Genomic DNA, 23,471 nt, shown 5'->3' with positions numbered 1-23,471 from the left:
TTTTGCAAAGTAAGACATGAAGAGCGTCTCCAAATATGTGGCTCACCTGAAACAGAGGCAAGTAGGGTTATTTTTCTGCTTTGTTGCTCGTGAAGCTTTTCTTTCAGCCTGCTGGTGAGCTCAACCAGGTACCATGGGCTTTCTAGTGATCAGATGGGTTTTATGTGTTGTACTTTATACCAACTTGTTGTCTTCCTTCTCAGAACAAATTTGTAGCTTTGAAAGATGAGGCCAGTGAAGATGAAATTGAAGAAGATGATGATGATGATGATGAGAAGCCCAAACCAGGAGAAGGGGTACGGGAAAGTTGGGGGGGAGGTTCCTTAAGAACATAAGAGTTGCCATACTGGGACAGACCAAAGGTCCATCAAGCCCAGTATCCTATTTCCAACAGTGGACAACCCAGGTCCCAAGTAATAAAACAGATTTTATATTGCTTATCCTAGGAATAAGCAGTGGATTTATTTTAAAAATTTATATTCTGCTTTAAATCAAAGTGGATTACAATAAAAATATGCAAATTCAAATATAACACTTAACAGGAAAAACACACACACAATTAGCACCTGAGAATCAATTATACATACTTTACATTATCAATATCTTTTCTACAAGACTACATCAACTAAAAGTTCAACCTAATTAACAAAAAGGTGTCTTTTTTTTTTTTAATTATTTATTCATTTTATAATTCACAAGTGTACAGTAAATATCAAACCATTATAATACCACATCACTTGAAACACTACAATATCATTAAATAAAAAGATTTAACCCCCACCCCCTCCCGTTTTCACATACAACAAAAAATATACCACATGAATATAATATCTTATTCATAAATATTATTAACAAAAAGGTGTGTCTTTAAGATCTTGAAATTAATCTTATCACCACACAACCGTATGACTCCTGGCAATAAATTCCACATCCCTGGTCCTTAGAAATTGCTGATGTCCAGGATTTCATATAGGCACACAAGAACAGGGGAAACAAATCCGCAAAACCAAAGTGGAATTGTCCAATCAGAATGGTGCACAAAAAAGTGTCTTTCAACTCATCTGATAAATTCAATATCTTTATTCATCCAAAGTAATTCAATGACTCGACATGTACATGTTTCGGCCTCCCGGCCTGCATCAGGAGTCTCTTTTGCAGAAAATCTTTATTGTTCCAGTTGGGAATCATTCAAGCATTCCTTTTTGTAGAGTAAATCACAGCAAATATATGATCACTGTGGTTCAAAATGCTGTTTGTCTTGCTCACTTGCTTGGACTGAATTGACTCTCCAAACCCTACATGGGTTGATTCCAGGTCTCCAGCACATAGCAGCAGCAGCAGAGCTGGAGACCTGGAAGCAACCCATGTAGGGTTTGGAGAGTCAAAAGAGACTCCTGATGCAGGCTGGGAGGCCGAAACATGTACATGTCGAGTCATTGAGTTACTTTGGTTGAATAAAGATATTGAATTTATCAGATGAATTGAAAGACACCTTTTTTGTGCACCATTCTGATTGGACAATTCCACTTTGGTTTTGCCTTCCAGGATTTCATATAGTGCACTCCACTCGCTATCACTGTTTCCAATTTTGTTTCTCTCTGGGATCATAAAGCATGGACTGGTGTTATTTCTTTAATTTCTGAACCAGATATCATGGTGCTTCCCCATAAATCATCAAAGTTTTGTATGAAATTGAAATGTTTTAATACAGGGGAGACGTGTTCATATCTTGATACTCCTGCTATTAACCTTGCTGCAGTGTTCTGAATAATCTTTAGGGTCCATAGCCTTGCTTTAACCACCCCTAATAGTATAGAATTACAAAAGTCAAGCTTGGTAATTGCCATATTTTGTGCAATTGTTCGAAAATCTTGGCTAAATAACATTGGTTTTATCTGCATTAATAACTGTAGCTGGAAAAAGGTACTTATAATAACCTGAAGTATGTATTCTTGCATCGTAAGGGCATTTTTAAATATATATTTTTAAACATAGATTTAGTTCACACTTTTTTTATTGATAGCTCAAGGCAGGTTATATTCGGGTACAGTAGGCATTTCCCTATCCTCAGAGAACTTAAATTTCTTAAGCTTTTACCTAAAGCATCAAAATGTGAGGTGATTTGTCCAGGGTCACAAGGAACAGCCATGAGATTTGAACCTGGCTTCTGTGATTCTAGGCTATTCCTTAACTAAAGTTTTGTCAGACCAGAATCGACAAAGAAACAAGCAAACTGATCTTGTGTTCAAGGCTATGAAGTTTGTGATCTCACCAATATCTATCTTGGGAGGAGAGAACAGGAGCCAGTCTACGTGTACTTTGGGAAGAGAGGGAAATTTGAGAAGTGACAGGATAAATGAGCTGCCGCCTCCAGCAAGTTTCTCATAGAAAAGGCAACGGTGGTGGGTTTGCTTCATGAATCTTTGTTTCCACAGCCTTCAGATGAGGAAAACGAAGAAGAGAAGGAGAAGAAAGAAGATCCTTACGCGAATCTCAGCAAGAAGGAGAAAAAGAAGCTGAAAAAGCAGGTAAGAATAGTACCGCAGAATTTCTTACCCTGGGGAATCTGAGCAGGAGATCAGTAATGGTTCTCATCCCCCTCACTCAGCAAGGGAGAGAACAAGTATGAAAATGGTGCTCTGCAGACACCCCTTGAATGAGGTGAGGCTTAGGGGCCCGAACTAGGAACGGATCCCAGAAGGAGCTGTATTCTGCATGAGTCTTTCTAAAGCGATACCTTTTCAAGAGACCCATGCGCAATCATTCTCTTGACTTCTCAGGCGACAGGCTTTTCCTTGTGTGCAGACATTATAGCAGTATCGTTTGTGCTTGGATTTACAGCAGGATTACGAACGTCAGGTGGCCACCCTGAAGTCTGCGACTGCAGCAGAGAATGACTTTTCAGTGTCGCAGGCAGAACTGTCCTCGCGTCAGGCAATGCTGGAGAATGCATCCGATATCAAGGTACACCACCTGGGCCATGTTAACAAGTTATATCTATTACTGGTTCATAGACAACGCGGAAGACAAAGGCGCGCGCCGACAACTGAGCGCAAGACGGAGGCGCGTGCCAAAAAAAATTACAGTTTTTAGGGGCTCCGGGGGGTTTTGTTGGGGAGCACCCCCAGTTTACTTAATACAAATCGCGCCAGCATTGTGGGGGGTTTTGGGGGTTGTAACCCCCCACATTTTACTGTAAACTTAACTTTTTCCCTAAAAACAGGGAAAAAGTGAAGTTTTCAGTAAAATGTGGGGGGTTACAACCCCCAAAACCCCCCACAACGCGGCGCGATCTGTATTAAGTAAAGTGGGGGTTCCCCCCCCACGCCCCCCCCGTCGGAGCCCTAAAAACAGTAATTTTCTTTGGCGCGCGCCTCCGTGCTGAGCTCAATTGTCTGCTCGCGCCTTTGTCCTGGCGCGCTTTTGACCTGACACCCTATTACTTATTATGACAGGAGTTGCCATTCAGCAGATTACATTTAATTGGAAAAATTGGAATAGATTAAATTATAGTTTTTTTTTTAATATATCTTTATTCATTTTCAAAAATTATAATAATAATAATAATAATAACTTTATTTTTCTATACCGCCATAGTCAGGCGACTTCTAGGCGGTTTACATTGCAAGAAGGCTGGACATTCAGCGAATAACAAGAGGTCTCAATACAATACAATAGGTCAACATATAATACAGTACAATGAGTCTATGTACAATACAGTACAATGTAATGCAACATGTCTAGATACAATACAATATAATAGATCTAAATACAATACAATACTTAAGTCTTGATAAGTCTTAATACAATACCATACAATGGGTCTAAATATAATACAATAGTGTAGAAGGAAAGTCCTGTACAGATTGGTGTTCAGAGGGTAAAGAATATCTGAGTATTTTTTTTTTTTTTTTTTTTTTTTTTTTTTAATTTCCATTTGAATTGGAGTTCTAGGAACAGTGTACAACATTCATTCAGAAATACCTTAATTCATCACTTGACATTCTTATTTGTATTACTCCAAATAAATTGGTATCTGGGAGGGAGGGATGGGTTTCTTATATAATTATTTATTTAAATTATAGTTTTTGGTGGAATTCATTATGTCATATGTACAAGATGGAAAGAAAATATATTATGATATATGTACTACATATGAATTAGTAGGATTGTAAAATGTAAAATGAATAAAGAATTTTTTTTAAAAAAACAAGTTATATCTGAAACGCAGTTCAGAAAATAAAAAAAAGATTGAGATCTAAGTGGGGCTTTTGATCCTAGGTGTTTGTCGTTTAGTTTTAGAGGTTTATTTTTTAGGCCATGGGTTTATTTTAGATGAATTCTATTCAATGGCACTGCATTTTTATTTATTTTTTGTATACCTATATTGCAACAGTAAAATGTAAACCATTAATGCAGATTACAAATATAAGCTTTCATATTGTTTTGCTTTCTTATTAGCTTTGACATTCATTCAGTTTTAGTCCACAAAACATCCCATCTGTTCTTAAAATCTGGCACGCTGCTGGCCTCGATCACCTGTACCGATTAACTTGTTCTATTGATCACTCTCTCCTCAAAAATGGATTTCCTGTCCTATTAACCCTCTTTCTTCCTCCCCTCTTAAAGTCAATCAATTTGTACCTTTGCTTAATCTTTGTAAATCGCATAGAACTTCACGGTATTGCGGTATATAAGTGTTATTATTATTATTAATAAGAGCTACACATATACAGTGAATATAATACATTAATTTCATAAAAATCTTGCAAACAAATATGTTTTTAATTGTCTCCTAAAATGCTGATAAGAACATCACTATTAGTTCAAATCTCATATCTAAGTTACTTAGGCCTTTTTATCAGGGTAAGGCAGCATCTGCCAAATTGCTTAATTTCTATGATGGGAGGCTTAAAAAAAAAAAAAGAAGAGAACCTACAACCTTGTAAGTTTTCTGAAAAGTAGCTAAAGTTTCTCAGGTGGTCTTCATTTCTCTTTTTCCTTTCATTGCAGCTGGAGAAATTCAGCATTTCCGCCCACGGCAAGGAGCTCTTTGTCAACGCAGATCTCTACATTGTTGCTGGCCGTCGCTATGGCCTGGTGGGACCCAATGGGTAGGCTGAGTTGATTAGTGTTGCATCTATGTTGAAATCTCTTATTAAGAGACCAAGACATACATAGTAAATGTTCAAGAACCACACTACAATCAATAGAACAAATACGACATAGTACATCTTGTCTCCATTTTACATAGTAAGGCACTCAACTCAGTCTCCCCCTAAGCACTCTGAAAAACAAACACTAGATCCAGTCTAGAACCAAATCAAATGAAACCGAATGCTTCAAAAACGAAGCTGCTTTGGATCAGACCTAGATTAGTTAATCTCCCTACTAACATTGCATTGAAATCAAATATTATATTACAACTTGACTTCACTTCTAGAGTTTGGGGTATTATTCTGGATTCCTCTCTCACTTTTAATGACCAGATAAATTCCTTAGCAAAGAAATGTTTCTTTAGTTTGCGCATGCTGAGGAAAGTCAGGTCACTATTTTATCAAGAACATTATTTATTATTGGTACAATCCACTGTGTTGGCCCAGTTGGACTACTGTAATTCTATTTATTTGGGTATTAAACAGGGCACTTTAGATCATCTCCAGTTAATACAGAATACAGCGGCCAAACTCATTTTTGGAAAGAGAAAGTACGACCGTGTTTCCCCATTGCTTTGAAAACTCCATTGGCTTCTGGTCCATCATAGGATAGAGTTCAAGTGTGCATGTGTGGTTGTCAAACTTCTTTATGGAATATTTGATTCTTTGATTCCCCTCAGTGGGAATTCCTTTAGATCCTGCTATTCAAGAATTACAACAATTCACAAATTAGCAATTTCCTTCTCTGAAAAGTATTGAATGCACTCGGAAGCTTAGTAAATCTTTTGCTTTTAAATTGGTGAGAATTTGGAATGGACTTTCAGATTCTTTAAGACTGGTAGATTATTTCAATTTCGAAAAAGTTTAAAAACCTGGTTTTCACAATAGTTAATTTGATTTTAGCTGTTAAATAGTAATTTTAAGCAATTCAACATACTTTTTTTCTAACTTTTTCCATCCATCTAGTCTAACCAATTTCTGATTTTATCCCACGGTTTTTACTTGTTATGTTTCATTTCTTAATGAACTGTAAACTGAGTCAAGCTCCTTAGGGAGTAGATTCGGTATATAAAATGAAGATTAGATTAGAAATCGTAAAAATAGAGCAAAGTACTGTTACTATTAGCAATCCGGGAACAAGAGAGCTAAACTACAAAAGAAAGAAAAAAGGAAAACTAAAAAGAACACTGGCAGTCTGACTTGTGGCTGTCCCAGCTAAAGAGTCTCAGCTCTTGAGTCCCCTCCCAAGAAAAGTCCCCCTGGAAATGGTGTGCTGGAGCCCCCCCCCCACCTCTTTCACAAGGAGTTCAAAACTGCACTTCTTGCCCTAGGAGAAAGGGAAAAAATATAACACTTCCCATACCTGGAGGAAAAGGGTCCTGCACTTCGGAGTTTGGCATATTTAAGTTCTAATAACATCAAGAATAACATCAAGAAGGGGCTGCTTCACTTAACCACACTGACAAAATAACTTTTTTGCCCACTAGGGCACACTTACGCAACAAAAGGCGGTGTCCCTTGTTAGCTAACTTAAAGATCTCATATTTATCCAGCTGAAGGCCTTCCGCTGACAGTGAAATTGTACATTGTAATAACCTGGTCAGGTATCGGACCATGGTAGTCCAAAAAGAACGAACTACAGAATGCATGACAAAAAGTACTGGAACCGGTGGAACATTTAGTACAAGTGGAGGAAGCCACATAACTCGATTTAAAGATTTGATCCCAGTGAAGTATGCCCGATGCAAAATCTGGTATTGACAGAAATCTCAGGAACCCTACAAATCAATTGTACAAAGTCTACTGAATCCCGAGGTGTGCCCAAATCAGTTTTCCAGTGCTCCCGCAATGCCTCCCCAGCATATAGCCGTAGGTCAGAATGCAACCTAGTGACCGTGACACCATCCTCGCTATACTTCTCCGCAAGGGCTTGAAGGCGATGTAGTGGCACAGCAAGCTGTCGGCAGGCAAGAAAATCACCCATAGAAACATAGAAAGATGACGGCAGAAAAGGGCCACAGCCCATCAAGTCTGCCCACTCTACTGACCCACCCCATTGAGTCTGAGTGCTAGTGACCTAGTTCCTTAACTCGACCCTTGTAGGGATCCCACGTGGATGTCCCATTTATTCTTAAAGTCGAGCACGCTGGTGGCCTTGATCACCTGCACCGGAAGTTTGTTCCAGTGATCTACCACCCTTTCCGTGAAGAAATACTTCCTGGTGTCACCACTAAATTTCCGTCCTCTGAGTTTGAGCGGATGCCCCCATTGTGACCGAGGGTCCCTTGGGAAAGAATATATCGTTTTCCACCTCGACACGACCCGTGACGTACTTAAATGTCTCAATCATGTCACCCCTTTCCCTGCGCTCCTCCAGGGTATAGAGCTGCAGTTTGCCCACTAGGATGATCTCCGGGCTTAAAGGTCTCCCTACGAAGAAAGACTAAACAAATTGCAGCTCTACACTCTAGAGGAACGCAGGGAAAGGGGGGACATGATTGAGACATTTAAATACATCACAGGACGTGTCGAGGTGGAAAACGACATCTTCTTTCCCAAAGGACCCTCGGTCACAAGGGGGCACCCGCTCAAACTCGGAGGAGGGAAATTTAATGGTGACACCAGGAAGTATTTCTTCACAGAAAGGGTGGTAGATCACTGGAACAAGCTTCCAATGCAGGTGATCAAGGCCACCAGCGTGCTTGACTTTAAGAATAAATGGGACATACACGTAGGATCCCTACGAGGGTAGAGTTAAGGAACTAGGTCATTAGTACTCAAACTTAATGGGATGGGTCAGAAGAGTGGGCAGACTTGATGGGCTGTAGCCCTTTTCTGCCGTCATCTTTCTATGTTCTATGTTTCTTCTTCGTATGAGAGACCCTTGAGTCCGGCGACCATCCTAGTGGCCATCCGCTGGACCGACTCAGCTCGAAGCACATCTTTCCCATGTGCAAATTGCACCGCTGTCTCAGAACTGTCCATGGCTGTACGGACTCATCTTGCTGCAAAACATCAGAAAGCTGAGACACCCCGGCAGTAGCTAGGCGACAAAAACTGGCGTTGTCCCTACCCGGCATCGGTGCTGCATTTAATGCTAAAGCAAGGGCACCGCATGGAGGTTGGACAGAGCGTTCGAGGAATAAAAGCAGAACTGAGTTTATGCAGGGAGGTGTAAGCAAAGTCGGGGGGGGGGGGGGGGGAAATGGCGTGTATTTTGGTTTTTACTATTTAGAACTGTTTGATGCCAACTATCGGTGCCTTTATTTTTCCCACAGCAAAGGGAAGACCACCCTATTGAAACACATCGCCAATCGAGCTCTGAACATTCCTCCGAACATTGATGTTCTGTTGTGCGAGCAAGGTGAGATGTGCCTTGGGGCATTAGGGGAGAGGAAGGATGGAAAGGAAGGCAGACAAGTATTCGGAGCACTGAGATGCTTTTGTAGAAGCTAGATGAGAGAAGAGGGTTTAAAGCCTCATGTGTCATCACAAGCAGCTCTCGACCACATGGCCAGTCAGATCTAGAATTAAAAGCAACACACATGTACCGTATTTTCACGCATATAACGCGCGCGTTATACACGATTTTTACAAACCGAGTATAACCATGCATGTTATATTCGTGAGCGCGTTATCCCCATTTTTTTTTTTACATAGTTCCCCCCCCCCCCCTCGACGTCCGATTCACCCCGCAGGACTGCTCGCACCCCCACCCCGAAGGACCGCTCGCGCTCGAACCCGCACCCCCACAGCCTCCCCACTCCCCCCCATCATGTAGAAGCTGCCTACCGTCGTCCTGCTGCTTCCTCTGCCGGCGGTCTTGCCCCTTCTCTGACGTATATAAGTGAAAATACGGTATATAGGCATATGGACATATTGGCATTCTTTTTTTTTTTTTTACACTGTCCTCTTAATATTTGTGTAATCTGCAGTGATACCCCCTTTTTCCCCTACCAGCTCAATAAAGAGAGGGTCTGATTGCATTTTCTTTTGTCTTTTTACAGAGGTGGTGGCTGATAATACCCCAGCAGTTCAGGCTGTCTTGAAAGCAGACACAAAGCGCCTGAAATTGCTAGAAGAGGAAAAGAGGTTGCAGGCCCGGCTGGAGAAGGGAGATGACAGCGCCGGGGACCGCCTGGAAAAAGTGAGTCGGCATGTGTCCTGCCTACCGTCCTGCATCAGCCTTCATGACTGAGTAACACCTTTCTCTCCTCCTCCTCCAGGTTTATGAAGAGCTTCGAGCCACAGGTGCTGCCTCTGCAGAAGCCAAAGCCCGCCGGATCCTGGCTGGTCTGGGTTTCAACCCTGAGATGCAGAACCGACCCACTAAGAAGTTCTCTGGGGGCTGGCGGATGAGAGTCTCATTGGCAAGGTAACATGTTTGCTGTGCACATTTGAATCATTTGTAGGGCCCTGAGGTGGAGAGTGTTTTGGCAGATAGGAGACCAGCTATTTCGCTCTTAAAGAGAAACGACAGCATCTGGTGTAAATTCGATCATATAATCCCTGTGCTCAAGGATTGGCTTCCAATGTATCTCAGAATTCAATTGAAGTGCATTTGTATTGCATTTAAGATCCTATTTGGTTGTATACTGGGACCCTACTCAATTAGAACAATTTTTACAACTTCATGAAACTAGTAAGGTCGTCACTTGATTTAATATGGGTTTTGGAGCTCGTATATATAATGCACCATAAATGTTTGATTTTTGATCAGGGTTATATAGAATTTATTGTCTAGTAAATATCATGATATATTCTCTCATTAATGTGGACTTGAGGAGATAGTGAATTATTCATGCATTGTTTTAATTTGTAGGCAGTTTTCCTTTCTTATTATTTGTTAAAATGATAATGATGAAAAATTGATAATAAAAAAAATAAAGACCCTATTTGGCATCTTTGCCACTTTGATTCCTTTAGCCTGGAATGTTCATAGATCTCATCTTTCCAGAAGTTCTCGAAAATTAAAACTTCTATTTCCCTCTCAGTAGTGAAAATAGAATCTTTTAAGAGATTGTTATTCTTTTGCTTTTAAATTAACCGAATTCTGGAATGCTTTACCGCTTACATTAAGAAGTTTGGGTTCTTTTGCTTTATTCCGGAAAGTTCTGAAAACCTTTTCGTTTGCTAAATATTTTGGAAATTAACTATTTCAGTCTACTTTTCCTTGTCAATTTTATGTATTATGTATTACATTATTGTTAACCGAGTTGAGCTCCTCTTGGTTGATGACTCAGTCTATAAAACTAAGTTTAGTTTAGTGGTATACTTTGCTTAGTAGAGATCAAGAGTATACAAGTGCTTGAAATAAAAGAGCAAGAGGTAAGGGTAGAGAGGCAATTTAGGTTTTTTGGGGGGTTTTAAAAAATCAATTATTCATTTTTAAAAACTTACAATAAGTGTAACAGCATATATAACATTTTAAACTCAGATACAACACTTAATATTCTGTTAAAATCCATATCAGAATTTATCCCCCCTCTCCCCTAATCAATAACAGTCTTTAAACTCAAAAAAACATATAATAATCCCCATTCCCATATTCCTTACCTTAATAAGAAGACCAAAATATCCCTCCCCCCACGTTAGATATGCAATTTAGTTTTTGAGGAAAGGAGTAGATAAGAGAATCTGATCTCTGAGATCAATTTGAATATAATCAGCTGAGGGACCCCATGTAATGTGTGATCTTGTCTCCAGAGCCCTCTTCATGGAACCCACCTTGCTTATGCTGGATGAGCCCACCAATCACCTGGACCTGAATGCTGTCATCTGGCTGAATAAGTGAGTAGACGTAGTCTGGCTTTAATTATTATTTTTTTTTTTTTAATTCTTTATTCATTTTATATTTTACATCAAGTGCACTGAAAATAACAACATTTTAACTTAATACATCACTTGAAATTCCACAAATTTTCTCATTAAATAAGATTTATCCCCTTCCCTCCCACCATTCTTATGTCAAATAATACATATAATATAATAAATTCTTTCCTTCCCTTCATAACAAATAATGAAAATCAAAAAACCATCCCCCTCCCCATTCTTTCATTTATGTTAATCAGGGAAAAATGATATCTATTCATTACAATAATTTATTGATGGCCCCCACACATCCTGAAATTTATTAAAATATCCTTTTTGAACAGCTAATGCTCTTTCCATTTTATAAATATGACACACTGATTTCCACCAAAAACTATAATTCATATAAATATAGGCTGGCTTTAATTATTTTTATTGTATGGATGCTCTCGGCTAAATTATTTTGTTTATTTGCACTGTGCATACGGCCTCATCTGAAGCACTGGAAATGATTCTAGATCTTGGGATTAACCATGAAGAAAGTCTGTGTTAGTACAGCAGCAGGCTCATTTGGTGCACTACTGATTTGTTGCACTTCATCCCTAGTTGGGGTAGGCTGAAGGATCGTTTTGTAGATTTCTTTCCATCCTTTGGGATTGGTAAAGGTTCTCAGAGCCACCCATGTGTTAAGTGGGGCAGAGCCTGAGATCTCATTACCCCCTGGTCCTGTTTGCATGCTTGGTGTACAGAAGTGCACAGACAGTTACTTAATTGTTAAATTGCAGTATAAGCACAAATATAAACCATGGTAACCTTTTTTTCCTCTTCAAAAAGGAAGAAAAAAGGTTGACTCGCATATAAACCAGGAGGAGGTTATATTCAAGTACCCTGCCAGGCTTTGTACCCTGTCTCCCCTTCCTCCCAATTACTTGCAGGCCTCCATCGGGCCTTCCAGAAGTCCTAGTGGTCTAGCGGTGGGTTGGAACAGGAGGGATCCCTCTCGCCTCCTGTCCTAGCTGACTCAAAACTTTCACCTCCCTTCCGCCTCCCCGGCATACATTTCAAATCCCTGGTGGTCTAGCAGTGAACCGGGGCAGGAGCAATCTTTCTACATTCTTGCCTTCTGCAGAGTCACTAGCTGAATGGCTGCTCTGAATTCTCTTGGCAATCTTGCGAGTTCCTGTAGTCTCGTGTTGGGCTGGGACAGGTGAGATCCCTCCAGCCTCCCCGGCATACCTTTCAAATCCCTGGTGGTTCAGTGATAAACAGGGGCAGGAGAGGTGAAAGCTTTTAGAGTCTGCTGGGACAAGAGGCGGGAGGGATCCCTGCAACGGATCCAGGAGGGGGGCGGGTGGGTGCTGACCAAATACAAACAGAGACTCCCATATGGTAAATCATATACTGATCTTATAGCTAGAACATTTTTGCTGAATTATATTGTATTTTATACGCCAATAATATTTAACCCCCACCCCCTCCCAAATTCATATATAACAAAATAATATCTTATGATCTTCATATATATATTCTTAATGGAAAATCAAGAAACCCCCCCATCCCAAATCTACATGTGTATTAAAATTGGGAAAAGTGTAACTTATTCATTACTATAATTTAATAATGGTCCCCACACATCCTTAAATTTCTTATAATAACCTTTTGAACTGCCAACGCTCTTTCCATTTTATACACATGACAAATTGAATTCCACCAAAAACAGTCTTCTACAGTCCTTCCAATTATATGTTATTTGTTGGATGGCAACTCCTGTTAATATCATCAAAAGTCTGTTATTGTTAGCAGATATTTGACATTTAGCTCTCATAGACATGCCAAATAAAATAGTGTCATATGACAATGCTACATGATTCTCTAACAGGCAATTTATTTGATCCCAAATAGACTCCCAAAATGCCTTAATGAATGTCCCTTATCTCCTTTGTTGTTTGATATAGTACTTGTTAAAATAATGCATCTTAATTGGGGCGGTTTGTCAGAATCTGGCGTAGCTTTGCACATTGAAGGTCGCTTCATGATACTTCTGGGTGACAAGGTGGGGCGGGGGAGTGTGGGATTGTTCCTGTATTGCTTATGTACTGTTGGGGAGTGAGCACTTAAGAACCCAGGTGTTCCTGCCTTTTCTGGTTGTGTCATTTGATGCTTGTATTGTTGGTGGTTTGGTTTTCAATAAAAATTTTCAATTAAAAAAAAAAAAGAAAATAATGCATCTCTCTTTACCTACCACAGTTACCTGCAAAGCTGGAAGAAAACACTACTCATTGTTTCCCATGACCAGGGCTTTTTGGATGACGTTTGCACAGACATCGTACACTTGGACAACCAGAAGCTATATTACTATCGGGGCAACTACAGTGAGTGTCTTGCCCCCTTCCCTTGCTCTTTTTTGTACAAGCACTACCTACATATGGCTTTTTTATATTTTATTTATAGAATGGAAAAATATTACAACCATAACAAACTCAGGATTAGCTTATATCATAGACTAAGTACACAAAAATATATCTTATTATTGATATAGACTAGGGGACACATGATGAAGTTACAGAGTAATACTTTTAAAAACCAATAGGAGGAAATATTTTTTCACTCTGAGAATAGTTAAGCTTTGAAATACGTTGCCAGAGGAAGTGGTAAGAGCGGTTAATGTAGCTAGGTTTAAAAAAGGTTTGGACAAGTTCCTGGAGGAAAAGTCCATAAACTGCTGTCGAGACAGTCATGGGAGAAGCCACTGCTTGCCCTGGATCGGTGGCATGGAATGCTGCTACTATTTTGTTTTTTTGCCAGGTACTTGTGACTTGGATTGGTCTCCGTGAAGACGGAATACTGGGCTAGATGAACGATTGGTCTTACCCAGTAAGGCTATTGTTATGTTCCGCCAAGATGAAAGATCATAGGTTTGGTGTAAATCTCTCTCCCGTATATCCGTATAGTATGAAAGGGTAATGCTGCCCCATTTTCCTCCTTTATTTGCTCCCAAACATAACATTTCCAAAACAGTCTCGGACAATATTAGCTCCTTGCTTGTTTTGATTGAAATGGATGCGAGCAGGTGTTAAAATTTTGAGATTGACAACAGTTGGGTCAAGGTAGGATGGAGTAGCTAAATTTAGAATTAGATCTGTACTGGTGGTTGAGGGATATTTGGAGCATTGAGATAAAACACCAAATTTCGGAATCTCAATGGCCACGAATTTGGTCTTGGAGAATAAAATCAACAATGTCGGCATCTATGAGACAAACATGGTTGTTTTTGTTGCATAGCGTGTTTTGGACCCCAGTTCGTTTACAGAAAGTAGATAATTCTAGATCTAATAGATGTTGGCATTGTAAGCAAGAAGCAGGGACGTTAGATCATTTAATTTTTTTATGTCCTTGTATAAATGTATTCTGGAAGTCAATCTGGCCCCAAATTAATTTGCTATTAGAAAATCATGTAGATACAATTTTATTTGGCACTTCAATGAGATATAAAAGTCAAATTTCAGGATCTAATAATAAATTATTATTAATATTAACAGGAGTTGCCATTCAGCACATAACTAGGAACTGGAAAGATTATACAAGTCTGAATTTTACGTTTTGGTGGAATACAGTGTGTTATATATATAGAATGGAAAAAGCTATTGCATTACAGAATGGGAATTATAAGAATTTTAAAAAGATATGGGGGCCATTAATGGAATATTCAAATGATTTGGCACCTTTACAAGATTGATTGAATATATAATGAAAGAGTTAGAATATGATAATGATTGAAATATAGAAGTGGGATGGGAGGGGGTGGGAATTTTTACAACTTGATAAGATATATGAGTAAGAATGTACAAGTGATTGTGTATAATATATTGTATAAAATTGTAAACTTGTTGATTGATGGAAAAATGAATAAAGAAGTTTAAAAAAAAAAAAAAAAAAAAGATCTGTACTGGTGTAAATAGGTACTGTTCTGTTGTCATTGGGTGGTACTAGAGTGCCAGTGTTTTCTTCCACAGAATGTATATTGCTGTTTTATGAGGTTAGTAAAGTCTCGCGTTCTTTCTCTCTCTCTCTCACAGTGACCTTCAAGAAAATGTACCAGCAGAAGCAGAAGGAGTTGCAGAAGCAGTATGATAAACAGGAGAAGAAACTGAAGGACCTAAAAGCTGGTGGCAAGTCAGCCAAGCAGGCGGTACAGTGCCTCACAGGAGGGCAGGGGAGGGGGACAGGGAGCCATCGGGGAAAGCGAATGGAGATGAGCAGCAAGCAAGACTGAGATCTGATGGGGGGTGGGGAAGTACCGTATTTTCGCGGATATAACGCGCGCGTTATACGCGTTTTTACGTACCGCGCATACCCTTCACGCGTTATATGCCTGAGCGCGGTATACAAAATTTTTTTTACATATTTCACACCCCGCCCGACGCCCGATTCATCATCCGGAAGGACGCTCGCACCCCCACCGCTCGCACCCCCACCCCGAAGGACCGCCGACTCCCCGACAATATCGGGCCAGGAGGGAGCCCAAACCCTCCTGGCCACGGCGACCCCCTACCCCCACCTCGCACTACATTACGGGCAGGAGGGATCCTAGGCCCACCTGCCCTCGACGCAAACCCCCCTCCCCCCAACGACCGCCCCCCCCAAGAACCTCCGACCGCCCCCCCAGCCGACCCGCGATCCCCCTAGCGACCCCCACGACCCCCCCACCCCCCTTCCCCGTACCTTTGGTAGTTGGCCGGACAGACGGGAGCCAAACCCGCCTGTCCGGCAGGCAGCCAACGAAGGAATGAGGCCGGATTGGCCCATCCATCCTAAAGCTCCGCCTACTGGTGGGGCCTAAGGCGCGTGGGCCAATCAGAATAGGCCCTGGAGCCTTAGGTCCCACCTGGGGGCGCGGCCTGAGGCACATGGTCGGGACAGCGCACGGAGAGGCGGGGCAGTGCACGGAAAGTCAGGGCAGGTGAACGGAGAGTCGGGACAGCGCACGGAGAGGCGGGGCAGTGCACGGAAAGTCAGAGCAGGTGAACGGAGAGTCGGGACAGCGCACGGAGAGGCGGGGCAGTGCACCGAAAGTCAGGGCGGGTGAACGGTGAGTCGGGGCAACCAGAGGAGAGTCGGGGAGGGCGAAAGGAGAGTCGGGGTGGCCAGAGGAGAGTCGGGGAGAGCGAAAGGAGAGTCGGGGTGGCCAGAGGAGAGTCGGGGAGAGCGAAAGGAGAGTCGGGGTGGCCAGAGGAGAGTCGGGCAGCATGCGCGGTATACCCATGAGCGCTGTATACAAAAGTTTCCGTACATGCAAGTGTGGTTTCTGCGCGCTATACCCATGTGCGCGTTTTACACGGGTGCGCGTTATATCCGCGAAAATACGGTAATGTGAAAAATGTTCCCATCTTTCTGCTACCGGTGGGGATCCAGTGGCTTATTTCAGCTCTCAACTCTTGAGAGCCCAAGCCACTGTTTGTAGGGGGTATGGTTGGTGGAGGGGAAGAGGGGGTGTGAGGGCAAGAAAAAAAAACGAGAGCTCGTATAATTCCTAAACGGAGGTTACTTGCCTGTAAACAGGAATTCTCCTTGAACAGCAGAATAAGCCAGCTTGGACTTGCTCTCCTAGAGCTTAAAACTCTGGAAGACTTTCAGCATGTGCCAGTGTGTGTACTGCTAGAGGTACCTGGCCAGACAGTTTCTACCTGAAATCATTGTAAAATAGCATTAGTTTAATTATTCATTGGGACAAGATCATGGTCTACTAATCAGTGTGGAGGAGGAAATGGAGTAGTGGAAAACTCAGGCTGGTCTTTGACAGTTCTGAGGTTAGATGACTTTTTTTTGTTGGTTTTTCATTCTGCAGGCCTGTGTTGCAATTGGAGCGCAGCTCAGTTTGCAGCTGTAAGAGTAAAGTTGGTAGCATCTTTTGGGTATAGCAAGGTTATCTTTGATCAGAGAGTGAGTCTGTGACCTCGGAGGATAATGTTTGAATGATAGCATAGTAATGCTTTATAAGGCTAACTCCTTTTTTTTTTTTCGCTGAGAAGATTATCTCCTGCGAAGGGAACATCGGCTAAATAACCAGGCACCTATTCCCTGGTGCCTCGTGCCAGTCTGCAACCATGGATAGCCACTGAAATCACACTGGAGAAGGGGCCTTGTGTGTGAAAAGCAGTGTGGAGAGGATGTTGAGCACACTTATCAATGTCTTGGAGTAATGAAGACCGTTGCTTATACTCTTTTCCAAGAAAAGCATAGAGATAGCTGCTTAGAAACCTCTCTTTGCTGGTGGGATGGTAGGGGGGGAGGATTATGTGCAGGAGCAATTAGCTGTTTTAAGGTCAGCCTTGGAAGACCACTGCCTGAGGAACGGGCTGAGGCTGTTCATGGCTGGGAGCAGTTTGGAGCTTGTTACTTGAGTTCAGAATACTTACTTAAGAGGTAGTCGCAGATGTCTGCAGAACTCGTTTTGTCGTTAGGGTGATTGCGGCCATTGGAGCATCAAGAACTTTAAAATGCCCACGATTTTATTCCTTAGGTTATGCTATGCATGCTGCGAGATATTAAGGAGTCCTGTGGCTTTCTGAATTAGTTTTGTATAGGACAATTCCTCTGGAAGTGAAAAGTACTACAGAGATTCAGGGAATGGCTCTGATAGATCTAGGAAGGTGCCTGCCGCACAGTGGTCTTTGGAGAGGGAGATTGTTTCTAGAAGATACTGGATGAGGATAAATGATCACAATTCTTATCTGGTAGGGTATATATTGATTTAGAAAACAGTCCTAATGTTGATGTTGAGTATGATATAGATAGAATGGAGTCGTTCCAGAGGGCTGCTACAAAATTGGTTAGTGTTCTTTGTCATAACTTGTATGAGGAGAGATTTGAAGACCTTTATATGTTGAAGACATGTGTCTTCTTGTAACTTGTTTGGGACATGCCCACATGAGATCTTAGAGACCTTTGCTATATCCTCATCCGATTGTAATTGTATCCCTTTTGTAAACCACAGTGAATCCTAGCAGAAAATTGTGGGATATAAGAAAATGGTATGGTATGGTGCTCTGGAAGATGGGAGAGAGGGGATATGATAAGAGATGTTTCAGTATCTCCTTGGCGTTAATGTACAGGAGATGAGTCGTTTTAAAATGAAGGAAAACTCTGGAAGGAGAGTGCATAGGATAAAGTTTAAGAGATAAGCTCAGGAGTAATCTAAGAAAATGCTTCTTTATAGAAAGGGTGGTAGATGCATGGAAAAGTCTTCCAGTACAGGTGGTGGAAACAGACTGTGCCTGAATTCAAGAAAGTGTGGGACAGGCATGTGGGATCTCGTAGTGGATGGGCAGACAGGATGGACCATTTTGGCCTTTATCTGCTGTCATGTTTCTATGAAGGTTGCTGATGCTCTACATCATCCTAGATCAGGGATCTCAAAGTCCCTCCTTGAGGGCCGCAATCCAGTCGGGTTTTCAGGATTTCCCCTATGAATATGCATTGAAAACAGTGCACGCACATAGATCTCATGCATATTCATTGGGGAAATCCTGAAAACCCGACTGGATTGTGGCCCTCAAGGAGGGACTTTTGAGACCCCTGTCCTAGATGGATGTTGTGATATATGATGGCTTTGCCTTCTGGTAGTCTGAAGAGGATGATTTGGTTATTGGCGGCATCTGCCAGAGTGGAGATTTCAGGGTGTTAGATAGGTTTGGGTTTTGCTGATCCTGCTGTGGTGGTGTCCATTTGGCTAGAGCAGCCATGGAGGTGTCGGAGATATGCCTGCACTGGTGAAAGGATTTTGGTGCCAGTGAGGAAAAGAGCTTGTCAGTGCTGTGGTGAGGAGAGAGAGGAGTCTGTGCAGTCACTGCATCAGGACCTTCTATAGGCAGAATGGTCCATACTGTGGAGGGCAGAATTAGAAGCAGAAGATGGGGGGGGCGTGGCTTGGAGCGCGCACGATATGGCAGCCTAACCGCAGCGCTCCCGTATCCAGGCAACAAACGGAATAAAAATAAAACTTCTACTTTGTCAAATCGCTATTAAAAATACATAAAACAACGTCGGAAATGGCAAGTATGAAGCAGGGAAAAGCTGAAAAACCTTCAACATCGGGCATATCAGCAAAAAGAACAAAAGTAACTCCCCTGTCACCATCAAGTGTGCCGTTCCCGATGGAGACTGAAGAACTCACTGAAAAGTCTGATATTATGACTGAACTGTTCAAAATAAAACTGATGCTGACTGAAAATGCCAATAAAATATCTGAAGTTAAAGAAGAACTCCTTAACATGAAACAAGAGATCCAAACGGAAAGACTGAGAATGACAGTGATGGAAGAAAAAATGGAGAAATTTGAATCCTTCACACAAGAATATGACAAAGATAAAAAAGAAGTAGCAGCTTTAAAAAATCAATTGGTGGATATGGAAAACCGAGGAAAAAGAAAGAACATCAGAATTTTGGGGCTGGTTGAAAATATTGAAGGGGGAGATCCTGTACAATTCTTGGAAAATCTTTTACCTAAACTGCTTCAGCTCAATTCAAAATGGCCGTTAGAAATTGAAAGAGCCCACAGAATCCCCACAAGAAAGCCAGTAAACCAGGCTGCTCCAAGACCTTTGATATTCAAGGTGTTAAGGTATCAACAAGCTCAAGAAATATTAAAAATGGCAAAAGCAAATAAAAACTTGAATTATAAAGGATCAAAACTGATTTTAGTACCGGTTTTTGCTAAATATACAGCAAACATAAGAAAACAATTCCTCACATACAGACAGCAGCTGAAAGAAAAAGGATACATATATGGAATATATTATCCATCCACTATGAGAGTATCCAGTGGAAATAAATCCATATATTTTCAAGACCCTGCAAAACTTAAAGAATTTTTGACACAAAAAGAACCTATGTTTACATAAAAAACAGAACAACTCAGCTGAAGAAAGAAGAAAGAAGATGGAAAAAAGGGAAAATAAAGAAGATTATTAAAAAAAAAAAAAAAAATTAAGACATAAGAAATGTTACTAACTGGAAATATAATTTATTAATATAGTGGATGCAATAATATAATATTATTTTATTAATTTAATTATTAATAAAATATTAGCATCCACAATCATTAATATTACTAGAAAAAAAATAAATAAATAAATAAAATAAAATATAAAAAAAAAAAAAATTTTTTAATTATTAAAATATAAATAAATAAATTATTTATTTAAAAATTTATATAAAATACATATTTTAATCAAAATAGAGAATTTATTCAATTATATAGCATATTAACTTATTATGATTAATGAATAATGAAATGATTTACAATGAAATTATCATTAAAAATATTGAAAGGAAAATTTATTATTGCTATATTGAGAATAAGATTTAAAAATGAAATATATTAATTTATTATAAAAACAATATTTTAATTCTGTGTAAGAAAATTATAATTTTATGAAATATATACAAGAAAATAATTTGATTATTGACAGGATTAATTAATAAAATAGATGTATACTATAAAATTTTTATTTAATTCAATTATTCAATCATATTAACTTATTATGAAAAATAAGAAATTAAGTAATTGATTGGTTGATAATTAATAAAATATGAATTTATTATAAAACTTATTTATTGATATAAAATGTATATTTTATTCAATTATTCATTCAAATTAATTCATTATGAAGATGATCTATGAAAATGATTGAAATGCATTATTAATATTTATATAAAATGGATATATTTAATTTATATGATGATTATAGATATATATAGAGAATAAGAGCTATATTTGTAATATGTTTATTTATTAAGAGTATTATATTACATGTATGCATGATATTGAATTTAATTTTATGAATCAAATATATATAATTCTCAGTAAATTTATAAAATTTTATAGATTAAATGGATATAAATTTCAATTATATAAGGGTGGAAGTATAAAGAATGTATTGAATTTAGAAATATGTTTTTAAATAATATAATGAATTATTAGTTGCCTGGGGATGGAGATGTAGGTTTTGCATGACCAATGCGTGTTCCAAATCAGAATATGATAATGGGTGGGAGGGGAGGGAAAATAATGGGTGGGTTAGGAGATAAATTTTTATTGAATGTGCTAGGAACTAATCATGTAAACTATCATAGAATATTGGTTAAAACAAAATTATTAATTAGATGGATATAAAAATGTATTCGCTGAATGTCAATGGTTTAAATCATCCTATTAAGAAGAAGAAATTATTATCGTTCCTTAAAAATCAAAATGCGGACATTTACTTCATTCAAGAGACCCATCTTTCGGAAATTGAATCAAAAAAATTATCTGGAGGATGGATTTCTAAATGTTTATTTGCACCGGCTTTAAAGAAAAAAGCTGGAGTGGCTGTTCTAATAAACAAAAAATGTAATGCAGATTTTAAATTAATTAATTATGATCCCTTAGGTAGATGGGTACATATCGAAATGGTTCTGGGAAATACAACCCTGAATTTATTCAATTTATATGCTCCTAATACGAATCAAATGGAGTTTTTTAAACAAATTCAACAATTACTTTTACCACTGGCTACATCTAATTTAATAGTAGCAGGGGATTTCAATGCTGTAATGGATCCGATTTTGGATAAAAAACCAAGTAAAGTTATGAAATCATTAGGCTTAGATAATTTGATACTATCTTGTGATTTAGTAGATATATGGCGAATTCTTCATTTTAATGAACAGGAATTTTCTTTTTGTTCTCAGGTCCATAAATCTTTTTCACGAATTGATTATATATTTGTTTCTAATAATATAGCGCAGCGTGTACTAAAAGCAATAATTGATCCCATTATAATTTCAGATCATGCTGGTGTGTGGATTAATCTTCAAAATAATGATGTTGAAAACTTTGATTCAATATGGAGATTTAATAATGATTTACTAGTGGATTCAAAATTTCTTGAAGATTTTAAAATAAAAATGCAAGAATTCTTTCAATTTAATGAATCAGATACTATTAATGCTGAGATCTTATGGGATGCTTTTAAAGCAACTATGAGAGGAAATATTATTTCATACTCAACATTTATTAATAAACAAAAAAAAAAACAATTTCTTGAAATAGGAAAACAAATTAAATTATTAGAAAATAAATTAATTGAAAAATGGGAAAATAAAACATTACAAGAAATATTAAAATTAAAAGTTAAATATAATGAGATCTCTTCTCAAATTGTGAGAAAAGACATTTTCAATAAACAAGTACAATATTATGGAAATTCAAATAAAGCGAGGAAATTATTAGCAAATTTTCTTAAAGTAAAGAAAAGAAAATCTAAGATTATTGCAATCAAAGATACACAAGGTAACACACATACCAACACAAAAGAGATTATAACACAATTTCTTGATTTTTATAAAGAATTATATACTTCCAATTCTTATAAAAATAAAGAACAAGATGGATTAACTTTTTTAAATTCATATATTGGACCAAATATTCCAGATCATATAAAAGGAAGTTTAGAAGAACCTATATCTTTAAAAGAGTTAGAAACAGCATTGAAGTCTCTTAGAGTTGGATCCGCTCCAGGTGGAGATGGGTATACTGTTGAATTTTATAAATTTTTCCAAAATATCATATTACCACATCTGTTAAATTTGTATCAATATCAAATAAAGAATGAAAATATTTCTGGTACTATGGCAGAATCGATAATTATAGTCTTACCAAAACCAAACAAAGATCCTACTCTTGTATCAAATTACAGGCCTATTTCATTATTGAATGTGGATAACAAATTAATGGCTAAAGTATTAGCATTAAGATTGGCAAAAGCCCTTCCTTTCATTATTGATGTACATCAAACAGGATTTATTGCTAAAAGACATTCATCAAATAATACTAGATTAGCATTCCACTCATTAAATTTAGCAAAAAATATAAATGATCCAGCTTTTTTAATATCTTTAGATGCAGAAAAAGCCTTTGATAGAGTGGAATGGAATTTTATATACCAAGCTTTACAATGGTTTGGTATAGGATCCGGTTTTATTAAAATGATTCAGACATTGTATAGCTCTCCTGGAGCAAGATTATATATTAACAATAATTTATCAAATAGATTTAACTTGCATAGGGGAGTTAGACAAGGATGCCCTTTGTCTCCTTTACTTTTTGATATTGTCCTAGAACCTTTATTAATTGCAATAAACAAAACTAAGGAGATAAAGGGAATATCATTTACCAGTTTTGAATTTAAATTATCTGCATATGCAGATGATATATTATTATATTTAAGAGAACCGGAAACTACTATTCCATGTATACTTAATTTAATAGAAAAATATGGTACTTTTTCTGGATATAAAATTAATTGGAACAAATCTGAAATTCTCCCAATAAATGTTCATTGTACCAAAGGATTATTTGACCCATATTCATTTATTTGGAAAGAGGATGGAATAAAATACTTAGGAATTATGATCAAAAATACAATTGAAGATACAGTCAAAGAGAATGAAAAACTTTTA

The 23,471-nt window shown here is 38.6% G+C and overlaps 1 protein-coding gene across 2 annotated transcripts in view; it reads left to right on the top strand.

Moving 5' to 3' along the window:
- Nucleotides 1–23,471, top strand: part of ABCF1 (ATP binding cassette subfamily F member 1) — a 70,437-nt gene that overhangs the window by 32,584 nt on the left and 14,382 nt on the right. For both annotated transcript variants that reach the window (XM_033916325.1, XM_033916324.1), the window contains 10 exons: nt 204–296; nt 2,436–2,528; nt 2,842–2,964; nt 5,014–5,114; nt 8,435–8,520; nt 9,164–9,303; nt 9,383–9,531; nt 10,863–10,946; nt 13,215–13,339; nt 15,044–15,156. In XM_033916325.1, coding sequence (XP_033772216.1) covers nt 204–296; nt 2,436–2,528; nt 2,842–2,964; nt 5,014–5,114; nt 8,435–8,520; nt 9,164–9,303; nt 9,383–9,531; nt 10,863–10,946; nt 13,215–13,339; nt 15,044–15,156 — 1,107 coding nt within the window. The remainder of the gene's footprint in view (nt 1–203; nt 297–2,435; nt 2,529–2,841; nt 2,965–5,013; nt 5,115–8,434; nt 8,521–9,163; nt 9,304–9,382; nt 9,532–10,862; nt 10,947–13,214; nt 13,340–15,043; nt 15,157–23,471) is intronic.

This window comes from Geotrypetes seraphini, chromosome 12 (genome assembly GCF_902459505.1).
Source record: "Geotrypetes seraphini chromosome 12, aGeoSer1.1, whole genome shotgun sequence".
In the NCBI taxonomy this organism is placed as follows: domain Eukaryota; kingdom Metazoa; phylum Chordata; class Amphibia; order Gymnophiona; family Dermophiidae; genus Geotrypetes; species Geotrypetes seraphini.
Note: the sequence above shows the minus strand (reverse complement) of the source record. Positions and strands in the feature narration are given on the sequence as shown.